At 43.8% G+C, this 14,010-nt stretch overlaps 1 protein-coding gene across 5 annotated transcripts in view; it reads left to right on the top strand.

Annotated features, from left to right (window-relative positions):
- The first annotated feature begins 3,175 nt into the window (after positions 1-3,175).
- abcd4 (ATP-binding cassette, sub-family D (ALD), member 4) overlaps positions 3,176-14,010 on the top strand; it is a 59,726-nt gene continuing 48,891 nt past the window's right edge. The window contains exons 1-10 of one of the 5 annotated variants that reach the window (XM_045721150.1): positions 3,176-3,922; positions 4,403-4,524; positions 5,481-5,608; positions 6,812-6,951; positions 7,088-7,194; positions 10,659-10,668; positions 12,129-12,254; positions 12,432-12,482; positions 12,590-12,684; positions 12,911-13,032. In XM_045721150.1, the coding sequence (XP_045577106.1) occupies positions 3,882-3,922; positions 4,403-4,524; positions 5,481-5,608; positions 6,812-6,951; positions 7,088-7,194; positions 10,659-10,668; positions 12,129-12,254; positions 12,432-12,482; positions 12,590-12,684; positions 12,911-13,032 (942 nt within the window). In that variant the 5' untranslated portion in view covers positions 3,176-3,881. The other 4 variants (XM_045721149.1, XM_045721153.1, XM_045721152.1 and 1 more) reach the window with 4 other exon arrangements.

Raw genomic sequence — 14,010 nt, forward strand, 5'->3', positions numbered from 1 at the left:
AACTGTTGTCACCTTCTCACCAAGCTGCTTGGCGATGGTCTTGTAGCCCACTCCAGCCTTGTGTAGGTCTACAATCTTGACCCTGACATCCTTGGAGAGTTCGTTGGTCTTGGCCATGGTGGAGAGTTTGGAATCTGATTGATTGATTGCTTCTGTGGACAGGTGTCTTTTTTACAGGTAACAAGCTGCGGTTAGGAGCACTCCCTTTAAGAGTGTGCTCCTAATCTCAGCTCGTTACCTGTATAAAAGACACCTGGGAGCCAGAAATCGTTCTGATTGAGAGGGGGTGAAATACTTATTTCCCTCATTAAAATGCAAATCAATTTATAACATTTTTGACATGCGTTTTTCTCGATATTTTTGTTGTTATTCTGTCTCTCACTGTTCAAATAAACCTACCATTAAAATTATAGACTGATCATTTCTTTGTCAGTGGGCAAACGTACAAAATCAGCAGGGGACCAAATACTTTTTTCCCTCACTGTAGATGGGAGAAGTACTACAACGTGGTTGCTATGAAATTCATGTAATCATTCCGCCAATTCTGTTGAAAAAAGTTTCTTAAATGGAAGCAAATGGAACAAAACATACCTGAATTTTTCCAATAGCAACTCTTGTTTGCAACTGTTGGACTAATGATTACACCCTAGATGCAAGCAAGAGTGTGCAAGGCGATATTGAATGTCACTGTCTGTCATTTCAAATGTTTCTCTCGACCTGTGTGCACCTACATTATAAACTTTTATTCATAGGGTAGGGTTGTAGCAACCTCATGATGGGTATAGGGAACATTCTAGTATCATGTAGTAGCCTAAACCTATCACTGTTACATTGACCTGGGTGAATATGAATGACAGTATCCTAAACCCATCACTGTTACATTGACCTGGGTGAATATGAATGACAGTAACCTAAACCCATCACTGTTACATTGAACTGGGTGAATATGAATGACAGTCATCCGTCATGCTGTAATAGAAATAAGGCCATGCTCATTAAAATTATTGTCCTCACTCATCTTAAACGGCACTGACCGCCACTGGTGTGTGTATGTGTATGTGTTTTTGTTTGTATAATAATAATAATAAAATCATAATTTGGTGGGTGCTTGTATTTGTCCTTTTCACACATGTTCAAGTATGTATTCATATTCATGTGTGAATTGGAAATGTTTTATTTTTTTTGCATGTGTGTGTTTTACTGTGACTCTGTGTCTGATTCTAGTCTGCTTAAAAGAACCGGTGGATTGAATGAGGATGTGGACTGGACCTGGTAAGAAACAAGATGGCAACTATGTTCTGTTTGCTGAGTCCATCTGACCGATGTATCTTACTGTAGAATGTGCCTCAGGACAAGATAGAATAGATTGAGTTGAGATGATGGTTGAGACTTTGCTCTCTATCTGTCTCTCTCGTTTCTGTCTCTCTGTTTCTGTCTCTCTGTGTCTTTCTCTCTGTTTCTCTCTCTCTTCTCTCTCTCTCTTTCTTCTACTTCTCTCTCTCTTTGCAGCTATGATGTTCTGTTTGCAGGGGAGATGCAGAGGCTTTGCTTTGCCCGACTCTTCTACCTGCAGCCTAAATACGCAAGTCTGTACCCTACCGATATTAGCTTCAATGCTACACTAACCATAGGATCTAATACAACAATGCTAACCATACATGTCTCTAACCGTCCTGTCCCAGTGTTGGACGAGGCGACCAGTGCGTTGACGGGCAGAGGGGCAGATGTACCGAGGCTGTAAGCAGCTGGGAATGACCCTGGTCAGCCTGGGAATGACCCTGGTCAGCCTGGGACACCGCAGCAGCCTGGAGAAGGTACACAAGTTGACATAAGCTTTTTGGAGAGGTTATGAATGTGCTATGAAGAGTTATGAATGTGCTTTTTGGAGAGGTTATGAATGTGCTATGAAGAGTTATGAATGTGTTATGTAGTACTTGTGAATGTGATACGTTTTGGGTTATGCATGTGTTATGTTCTGCTTATGAATGTCTAATGTAAGGGTTACTTAATCATTATAATAAATATTTTAATTGTATGAATATGTTTTGTAAGGGTTATGTATGGGTTATGAATGTGTTATGTATGTGCTGTGAAGTGTTTTTAATGTGTTATGTATGTGTTATGAAGGGTTATGAATGTGTAATGTAGTATTATGAAGGATTATTAATTTGTTATGAAGGGTTATGAATGTATAATGTAGTATTATGAAGGATTATTAATGTGTTATAAATGTGTTATGAATGAGTTATGAATTCCCCCCCTCTGTGTTCCCCCCTTTTGAGACTGTGTGGAGGAGGGCGTTGGGAGCTTGCTACAAGCTTCACTCTGTCGATAGGCTGAGAGAGGACTGACCACTGCCAGTAACGCACACAACAAAGCCATCATCCTACTGGCCCTGCAGTGTCTGACATCAAGGTCACGTCCCAATTACCTCCCCTTCCTCCCAAAGTGTGTACTTGATTTGAAAGGAAATTACAAGTATAAGACATGGCGAAACTCCCTCATGCCTCTACCAATCCAATGCTTTTAGATTTGTGGGAAGTAGTGAATGAGTGTACACTTCAAGAGAAAGGAGATATTATTGGGACGAACTCAACGTAACGCTCCCCTAGTGATCATAAAGGGAAGGAGACTACAAAGGAAGAAGAAGACTAGGACTGGGAAGGCAACTATTTAAGAGGAAGGAGTCCAGTATTCTAATATATTATATGCCATGCAGCGCTACCCAAGCACCTAGAAGTCATGAAGGAAAGGAGACTAGGAGGTGAAGGAGACTAGAGAGATAAGCCATAATAGCCATAAGAATATTGTGAATAAATCAATGCTTCTGGAATTACAACAGTGGTAGGCCTATATGTATAGGACAATACATGTCTCTTTTTGTTTTTTCTTCTTAAAAAAATATTATTAAAGTTGTTAAAAAAAATAAATAAGATGAATCTCTTCAAATATATGATTAAAATATACGGTATTATACACATTACCACAGTCACCAAAGAACAAATTGTGTTGATTCAAGTTGTCCACTAGATGGCAGCGTGCATTTTACAACAGTGGAACCTCATGCATTCTTCTTCTACTGTTTTCCCCAAAGCGAAACTTCCACGCTCCGAAGAAGATCTTTTCCCACAAGTCTAGCTACTGTAGCTAGTGAACTAACACATCGGGTGACAACCAAGACAAACAAGAATGGTTATTTTTGTTTTTGACGATCGTAAAGTAAAGTCACGTATAGAACAATGAGTCAGATGTTTCACCGGATGTATAAATCTGAAGCATCCGGTTGGCATTTCCACTCGTGACAAATCAGGAAACGTGAGGAAGTCCAGTAGCCGTTAGTGGGAGAAGATGGATTTTATCAGATATTCTGCTAATTTTCTCATCGATGAAACACTTGATCTCAGCACAGTATTCTGTTAAAAAACTAGAATATTTTACGAACAGAGTGGACTAAGGTTTGTAGACATTACCCTTTGCCAAAGTAAAAAAAAAATAAAAAAATGGCGTCGTTTACAAGGTATGAAAGGGCGAATTCCGTTATTGCGCACGTGCATTTCACATAGTAGGCGTTCCCTAACGGAATATGCTAATAGCAGCTAGAACGCACCAATAGGATCTCGCTATCCCGGTACTTGGCTCTGCCCACCCTGATTAGTTAGCTTCCATCGGAAACGACAGGCTGTGGTTGATCTTGGGTCAGTTAGAAACCAACTTTACACTGACATTTTTACCAGCTTGCTTCCTGTGTACCTTTGTCGTGGTCTTGCTGTGACAATCACATACCAGGGACAAGTTGTGAAATCACTCCACTGATATCTCCAGTCAGTTTATACAAGTCAGAAAATAGCCTACTGTGACTTTCTTTGGCTAAAACTGTACAGATGCCACCACTGGCAAGGGCGGGTGTCAAAGGCACGAAAAGGTAAGTGTTTTTAATCATTAGCTCAGCTTCATGACAGGTGATTCATTGGTCCTAATGCATCCGCTGGTGTGTGGGTGTGTGTTGGCTTGATGTTTTTCTCTTTTGCTTATATGGACTATTTCACTGCATCGACATTGACAATTGAATATTGATATATTTCACTAGCATGTACATAACTAATCTATTACGGCTGGAGCTGTGGTCATGCCTTGTCATGAGCAGAGATGTTCAGCTAGCTAAAGCAATAGCCTACTGTTAGCTGCTTGGAAAACCCAGTTTGACCAGCTCAAGGTGTTTTGAGATGGGTAAGTTAGCTGGTATGGTGCTAGTAGCTGGTTGGACCAGCTAAAACCAGCTCTGACCATCTCCCAGCTCTAGTTGGTTTGACCATCTACTATGACAGGACCCACAAAGTGTGTGTGTGTGTGTGTGTGTGTGTGTGTGTGTGTGTGTGTGTGTGTGTGTGTGTGTGTGACCCAGAAAGCCCAAACTAGACTGGAGGTTTGTCCAGAGGTTCTGCAGCATCCAGAGGGTTCTCTTCCCATCATGGTCCAGTCAGAACGTGCTGATGTTGGGGACGCTGGTGGGAGTCACACTCACAGGTACGGTCAGCTTTTAACCTCTATGGGCTAGGTGGGACGCTGGTGGGAGTCACACTCACAGGTACGGTCAGCTTTTAACCTCTATGGGCTAGGTGGGACGCTGGTGGGAGTCACACTCACAGGAACGGTCAGCTTTTAAGTGATCGTGTCATTTTATGTTCACAAATAAATGGGAAAGATAGGCGCCGTCATAACTTATAAAATAAGACTGTGCCTATTCATATGGGGGTTGAGGTAAACGGAATACTCCAATAAAGTGATCAGTGATCAAACAAATGGTGGAGAGATCAATAAATGTGGAGTTGGCAAGAGAAGTAACGATAGGGCACATTCCTGTAGTTATCTGCCTACTAGATAAATGAAGATGTGTTGGGGTGAACTGAAAGACATCTCAGTCAGGTATTTAGGGCAACTTCTCTGTATTGACTGACGGCTGTCAAACCCTCAGGAGCTTCAGTGCTCTTGTTATCAGATAGAGGAAGGGGTTATGTTTGTAAGACTATTGATGACTATTGTATTGTTCACAATGTGAATTTTTTTTTAGATCTATGAATCAATCACACAGGCACAATGCAAGGCTGCAACTAGGGTTGCAAAATCTTCATAACTTTCAAATAAAATTTCCCAGTAAAAAAATAATATACTAGTTGGAATATTCCTAGAATCAGAAGGTATCAAATATTTCTGGAAAACCTGTGATTTTTTGTTGTTGTGTAAAGTTACGGGCCTAACTAAAGCCTTATCTCTTCAAGAGATGAGCTGCATTTGTTTCTTTTGTTTTACAAGCCACACGTCTAAGTGTGCGTCCCAAATTCCCTTTATATAGTGCACTACTTTTGACCAGGTCACCTACGGTCCCCATTGGCTCTCATCAAAAGTAGTGCACTATTAAGGGAATAGGTTGCCATTTGAGACGCATCACTAACAGTTTGCCGACTCGCCTTCCCTCTCCTCAGAACAGCTGATCATTTACCAAGTGGGAGTCATCCCCAGTCAGTTCTATGAGGTCCTGTCTGACAAGGACTATGGTGCGTTCAAGAACCTCGCAGGGTTGGCCTTCCTGCTTATACTGCTCAACTCCACAGTGAGTAGTTCACTAGTTCTCAAGCACATTGACCAGTTACCAACTTCACCACTGTAGTCAACTTGAAAACATTTTTAATTTGATAACTTTTTATACTCACTCCATACCCTTCACGTTTTACCCCCAGCTAACAACAAACGTTCCCACAACTTTAGAGAATGTTGCCTAACGTTTTCATAGGAATGTTGCAGTGATGTGCACGGACTGTTTCCAAGAGACCATTCCCTTAATGTCTAACAGAACAGACAAAGAGCTGTGAATGGATCAGTGGTTCACCAATCAGGGCCTAAATGGGCTTGGCAACAGTAACAAGGGGTGATGTGTAATAAAAATGTTTAAAAATCTGAGGGAAAATGTCTCATGGGGACCATCAGGCGACGTCCTAAAAATGTCTTTAGGGATGTCACCGGAACAAGTCAAAAACCTCCAGGGGACCATGACAGAACGTCTTATGTTTTTAAACGTCCTTGGACACAGGAGTGTTCTTGCAATGTTTCAATGACACGTGTCTAGAACATGAATGTATTATATTCTGAGAACATGGCAACTATTTTCTGTGTATGTTTGGTGTGACTGCTGGAATCTTCGCCTAATCCTCAGAAAACTGGACACATGAATGTTCTTGTAACATCCCATGAAACGTGTCCAGAATATTTAATATGGAATATTATGATAACATGGTAACCACGTTATAGGTATGTTTTGTTTGACATTGAGGCAATTGTTCTCCTAACTCTTACGCCAAAACATGCTCAGTAGGTTCTCCGGAGATTTTCACTAACATACATAATTTTCCCCTAACTAACGGAAAACTGGACACTCACACATCAGGAGAACATTACAAAAATGTTCTATCCCCTTAGAATTGTTAGCTGGGGTCCATGCTGAAAGGGACTGACTACAATGTCAGCAAATACACTTCACTGACTGCTGTTTTTATGAGGTCAGGTCATTCCAACCACTCACCGTGTGTTATAGGACCTGCCCTGAAAGTGCACTCGTCATTGAGTAATCTAGGTGTCGTTGTCTTTCAGGAAATGGGTATCAAGGGAGAAATTGTGTTAACTCAGCCGGACTGAATTTCATAAGTTACAAAATCAGCAATTTTTTTTTAATGTGAAGATTTGATTTATTGTCTTGAAATTCACCCAACCAATTTGAGTAGAGGCTAAATCTATTTTTCTCTCTCTCTCTCTCCCCTAGTTGAAGAGTGTGGACCAGTATATCTGCAGTCTGATGTCTGTCAGTTGGAGGAAGTCTTTAACAGAGAGTCTCCACAGAGCTTACTTCCAGGGGAATGTTTACTACACACTCAACGTGCTCAGAGAGGACATTGATAACCCGTACGCGTACACACACACACACACACACACACACACACACACACACACACACACACACACACACACTGACATAGTCTCAACCTCTCCTCTCTCACTCATTTGACAATTTACAGATTTGTTGTGTGTGTTTTTCCAGAGACCAACGGATCAGTCAGGACACAGAGAGGTTATGTAAACAGATGAGCACCATGGCCAGCAGACTGATCATCTCTCCATTCACCCTGGTCTACTACACCTACCAATGTTACTACAGGTTAGTACCCTGGTCTACTACACCTACCAATGTTTCTACAGGTTAGTACCCTGGTCTACTACACCTACCAATGTTACTACAGGTTAGTACCCTGGTCTACTACACCTACCAATGTTACTACAGGTTAGTACCCTGGTCTACTACACCTACCAATGTTTCTACAGGTTAGTACCCTGGTCTACTACACCTACCAATGTTTCTACAGGTTAGTACCCTGGTCTACTACACCTACCAATGTTTCTACAGGTTAGTACCCTGGTCTACTACACCTACCAATGTTACTACAGGTTAGTACCCTGGTCTACTACACCTACCAATGTTACTACAGGTTAGTACCCTGGTCTACTACACCTACCAATGTTACTACAGGTTAGTACCCTGGTCTACTACACCTACCAATGTTACTACAGGTTAGTACCCTGGTCTACTACACCTACCAATGTTTCTACAGGTTAGTACCCTGGTCTACTACACCTACCAATGTTACTACAGGTTAGTACCCTGGTCTACTACACCTACCAATGTTACTACAGGTTAGTACCCTGGTCTACTACACCTACCAATGTTACTACAGGTTAGTACCCTGGTCTACTACACCTACCAATGTTACTACAGGTTAGTACCCTGGTCTACTACACCTACCAATGTTACTACAGGTTAGTACCCTGGTCTACTACACCTACCAATGTTACTACAGGTTAGTACCCTGGTCTACTACACCTACCAATGTTACTACAGGTTAGTACCCTGGTCTACTACACCTACCAATGTTACTACAGGTTAGTACCCTGGTCTACTACACCTACCAATGTTACTACAGGTTAGTACCCTGGTCTACTACACCTACCAATGTTACTACAGGTTAGTACCCTGGTCTACTACACCTACCAATGTTACTACAGGTTAGTACCCTGGTCTACTACACCTACCAATGTTACTACAGGTTAGTACCCTGGTCTACTACACCTACCAATGTTACTACAGGTTAGTACCCTGGTCTACTACACCTACCAATGTTACTACAGGTTAGTACCCTGGTCTACTACACCTACCAATGTTACTACAGGTTAGTACCCTGGTCTACTACACCTACCAATGTTTCTACAGGTTAGTACCCTGGTCTACTACACCTACCAATGTTTCTACAGGTTAGTACCCTGGTCTACTACACCTACCAATGTTTCTACAGGTTAGTACCCTGGTCTACTACACCTACCAATGTTACTACAGGTTAGTACCCTGGTCTACTACACCTACCAATGTTACTACAGGTTAGTACCCTGGTCTACTACACCTACCAATGTTACTACAGGTTAGTACCCTGGTCTACTACACCTACCAATGTTACTACAGGTTAGTACCCTGGTCTACTACACCTACCAATGTTACTACAGGTTAGTACCCTGGTCTACTACACCTACCAATGTTACTACAGGTTAGTACCCTGGTCTACTACACCTACCAATGTTACTACAGGTTAGTACCCTGGTCTACTACACCTACCAATGTTACTACAGGTTAGTACCCTGGTCTACTACACCTACCAATGTTACTACAGGTTAGTACCCTGGTCTACTACACCTACCAATGTTACTACAGGTTAGTACCCTGGTCTACTACACCTACCAATGTTACTACAGGTTAGTACCCTGGTCTACTACACCTACCAATGTTTCTACAGGTTAGTACCCTGGTCTACTACACCTACCAATGTTTCTACAGGTTAGTACCCTGGTCTACTACACCTACCAATGTTACTACAGGTTAGTACCCTGGTCTACTACACCTACCAATGTTACTACAGGTTAGTACCCTGGTCTACTACACCTACCAATGTTACTACAGGTTAGTACCCTGGTCTACTACACCTACCAATGTTACTACAGGTTAGTACCCTGGTCTACTACACCTACCAATGTTACTACAGGTTAGTACCCTGGTCTACTACACCTACCAATGTTACTACAGGTTAGTACCCTGGTCTACTACACCTACCAATGTTACTACAGGTTAGTACCCTGGTCTACTACACCTACCAATGTTACTACAGGTTAGTACCCTGGTCTACTACACCTACCAATGTTACTACAGGTTAGTACCCTGGTCTACTACACCTACCAATGTTACTACAGGTTAGTACCCTGGTCTACTACACCTACCAATGTTACTACAGGTTAGTACCCTGGTCTACTACACCTACCAATGTTACTACAGGTTAGTACCCTGGTCTACTACACCTACCAATGTTACTACAGGTTAGTACCCTGGTCTACTACACCTACCAATGTTACTACAGGTTAGTACCCTGGTCTACTACACCTACCAATGTTACTACAGGTTAGTACCCTGGTCTACTACACCTACCAATGTTTCTACAGGTTAGTACCCTGGTTTACTACACCTACCAATGTTACTACAGGTTAGTACCCTGGTTTACTACACCTACCAATGTTTCTACAGGTTAGTACCCTGGTCTACTACACCTACCAATGTTACTACAGGTTAGTACCCTGGTCTACTACACCTACCAATGTTACTACAGGTTAGTACCCTGGTCTACTACACCTACCAATGTTACTACAGGTTAGTACCCTGGTTTACTACACCTACCAATGTTTCTACAGGTTAGTACCCTGGTCTACTACACCTACCAATGTTACTACAGGTTAGTACCCTGGTCTACTACACCTACCAATGTTTCTACAGGTTAGTACCCTGGTCTACTACACCTACCAATGTTTCTACAGGTTAGTACCCTGGTCTACTACACCTACCAATGTTACTACAGGTTAGTACCCTGGTCTACTACACCTACCAATGTTACTACAGGTTAGTACCCTGGTCTACTACACCTACCAATGTTTCTACAGGTTAGTACCCTGGTCTACTACACCTACCAATGTTACTACAGGTTAGTACCCTGGTCTACTACACCTACCAATGTTACTACAGGTTAGTACCCTGGTCTACTACACCTACCAATGTTACTACAGGTTAGTACCCTGGTTTACTACACCTACCAATGTTTCTACAGGTTAGTACCCTGGTCTACTACACCTACCAATGTTTCTACAGGTTAGTACCCTGGTCTACTACACCTACCAATGTTACTACAGGTTAGTACCCTGGTTTACTACACCTACCAATGTTACTACAGGTTAGTACCCTGGTTTACTACACCTACCAATGTTTCTACAGGTTAGTACCCTGGTTTACTACACCTACCAATGTTTCTACAGGTTAGTACCCTGGTTTACTACACCTACCAATGTTTCTACAGGTTAGTACCCTGGTTTACTACACCTACCAATGTTTCTACAGGTTAGTTCCCTGGTTTACTACACCTACCAATGTTTCTACAGGTTAGTACCCTGGTTTACTACACCTACCAATGTTTCACTACACCTACCAATGTTACTACAGGTTAGTACCCTGGTTTACTACACCTACCAATGTTACTACAGGTTAGTACCCTGGTTTAGTACACCTACCAATGTTTCTACAGGTTAGTACCCTGGTTTACTACGCCTACCAATGTTTCTACAGGTTAGTACCCTGGTTTACTACGCCTACCAATGTTTCTACAGGTTAGTACCCTGGTCTACTACACCTACCAATGTTTCTACAGGTTAGTACCCTGGTTTACTACACCTACCAATGTTTCTACAGGTTAGTACCCTGGTCTACTACACCTACCAATGTTTCTACAGGTTAGTACCCTGGTCTACTACACCTACCAATGTTTCTACAGGTTAGTACCCTGGTTTACTACACCTACCAATGTTTCTACAGGTTAGTACCCTGGTTTACTACGCCTACCAATGTTTCTACAGGTTAGTACCCTGGTCTACTACACCTACCAATGTTACTACAGGTTAGTACCCTGGTTTACTACACCTACCAATGTTAGTACAGGTCTGAATGGGTTATACACCCTATAAGGCAGATAGTACCTCATAGGTGAGTATAAGCGCCTCAGTTTGATTTGAATTGGTAACGTCTGATTGAATACATTTGCATAGACATGACATGGAATAGTATTACCATTGATGTGTTAATTGGTTTGGTATGTGGTTAGCATGGAATAGTACTACCATAGTACTACCAGCTGACAAAAAATTTATGTTTACATTTTTCTATCCATCACTCATGTCCCCTCCCCCTTACCCCCCCTCTCCATCTCCTCCCCCTTATCCCCCCCTCTCCATCTCCTCCCCCTTATCCCCCCCTCTCCATCTCTTATCCCCCCCCTCTCCATCTCCTCCCCTTATCCCCCCCTCTCCATCTCTCCCTCCCCCTTATCCCCCCTCTCCATCTCCTCCCCCTTATCCCCCCCTCTCCATCTCTTCCCCCTTATCCCCCCTCTCCATCTCTTACCCCTTATCCCCCCCTCTCCATCTCCTCCCCCTTATCCCCCCTCTCCATCTCTTATCCCCCCCTCTCCATCTCTTTCCCCCCTTATCCCCCCTCTCCATCTCTTCCCCCTTATCCCCCTCTCCATCTCTTCCCCCTTATCCCCCCTCTCCATCTCTTCCCCTTATCCCCCCCTCTCCATCTCTTCCCCCTTATCCCCCCCTCTCCATCTCTTCCCCCTTATTTCCCCCCTCTCCATCTCTTATCCCCCCCTCTCCATCTCTTATCCCCCTCCATCTCTTATCCCCCCCTCTCCATCTCTTATCCCCCCCTCTCCATCTCTTATCCCCCCCCTCTCCATCTCCTCCCCCTTATCCCCCCTCTCCATCTCTTCTTATCCCCCCTCTCCATCTCCTCCCCCTTATCCCCCCTCTCCATCTCTTATCCCCCCCTCTCCATCTCTTATCCCCCCTCTCCATCTCCTCCCCCTTATCCCCCCCTCTCCATCTCTTATCCCCCCCTCTCCATCTCTTATCCCCCCCTCTCCATCTCTTCCCCCTTATCCTTGTAGCACTGGCTGGATCGGTCCTGTTAGTATCTTTGGCTACTTCATAGTCGGGACTATCACCAATAAAATCCTCATGGGGCCAATTGTTTCAACTCTGTTTGAACAGGAGAAACTGGAGGGAGACTTCAGGTACAGGAATAATAAATACACCCTTAGTTTGTATGTAATTGGCAAACATACTGCCAATTGTGTTACCTTGTAATATTATAGATAAATGGGATATGGGACATGATAGGCTGTACTTTCTTTCACGTGATATTTTTAAGTGAAGTGACCAATCAAGTGACTTTGGGTTTTTACTTCCAGGTTCAAGCACATGCAGATCCGGTCCAACGCAGAGTCTGCTTCTTTCTACAGGTCAGTCAAACACAAGTCAGCCACATGGGTTGGACTGTGATATGATTTGTCCGTCTTGTGTCTATGCATTAAGACTTATTGGTCTGTGCTGTTTAACCTGAATACAGAGCTGGTAAGGTGGAACACATGAGAACGGACAGGAGACTGCAGACGCTGCTGCGCTGCCAGAAGAGTCTGATGAACAAGGAACTCTGGCTGTACAGTAAGGAACACACACACACACACACACACACGTACGTCTGATTGATTGTGTTTAAAAAAAAAAATTCTCCGTTCATCTGAAATTGAGACCTCTAGAATTATCCTAATGCAAATGGTAGGATCTAAACAACCCTCCTCTCCTCTCTTTTCTCCTCCTCCACCCACCCTATTCTCTCCTCCTCTCTTCCTCTCCCGCCCTCCTCCTCCTCTGTCCTCTCCTCTCTCAGTTGGAGTGAACACCTTTGACTACCTGGGTGGTATCCTCAGCTACATCATTATCTCCATCCCCATCTTTTCTGGTGTTTATAACAACCTCAGTCCAGGGGAGCTCAGTGCCCTCATCAGTAAGGTACAGTAGTCCAGGGGACAGTGTCCTCACCAGTAAGGGACAGTAGTCCAGGGGACAGTGTCCTCATCAGTAAGGTACAGTAGTCCAGGGGACAGTGTCCTCATCAGTAAGGTACAGTAGTCCAGGGGACAGTGTCCTCATCAGTAAGGGACAGTAGTCCAGGGGACAGTGTCCTCATCAGTAAGGTACAGTGTCCTCATCAGTAAGGTACAGTAGTCCAGGGGACAGTGCCCTCATCAGTAAGGTACAGTAGTCCAGGGGACAGTGCCCTCATCAGTAAGGTACAGTAGTCCAGGGGACAGTGTCCTCATCAGTAAGGTACAGTAGTCCAGGGGACAGTGTCCTCATCAGTAAGGTACAGTAGTCCAGGGGACAGTGTCCTCATCAGTAAGGGACAGTAGTCCAGGGGACAGTGTCCTCATCAGTAAGGTACAGTAGTCCAGGGGACAGTGTCCTCATCAGTAAGGTACAGTAGTCCAGGGGAGCTCAGTGTCCTCATCAGTAAGGTACAGTGATCCAGGGGACCAGTGCCCTCATCAGTAAGGTACAGTAGTCCAGGGGAGCTCAGTGTCCTCATCAGTAAGGTACAGTAGTCCAGGGGAGCTCAGTGTCCTCATCAGTAAGGGACAGTAGTCCAGGGGACAGTGTCCTCATCAGTAAGGTACAGTAGTCCAGGGGACAGTGTCCTCATCAGTAAGGTACAGTAGTCCAGGGGACAGTGTCCTCATCAGTAAGGGACAGTAGTCCAGGGGACAGTGCCCTCATCATTAAGGTACAGTGTCCTCATCAGTAAGGTACAGTAGTCCAGGGGACAGTGCCCTCATCAGTAAGGTACAGTAGTCCAGGGGACAGTGCCCTCATCAGTAAGGTACAGTGGTCCATGGGACAGTGTCCTCATCAGTAAGGTACAGTGGTCCATGGGAGCTCAGTGTCCTCATCAGTAAGGTACAGTGATCCATGTGACAGTGTCCTCATCAG

The sequence above is a fragment of the Salmo salar genome, chromosome ssa06 (genome assembly GCF_905237065.1).
Source record: "Salmo salar chromosome ssa06, Ssal_v3.1, whole genome shotgun sequence".
NCBI classification, from domain to species: Eukaryota; Metazoa; Chordata; class Actinopteri; order Salmoniformes; family Salmonidae; genus Salmo; species Salmo salar.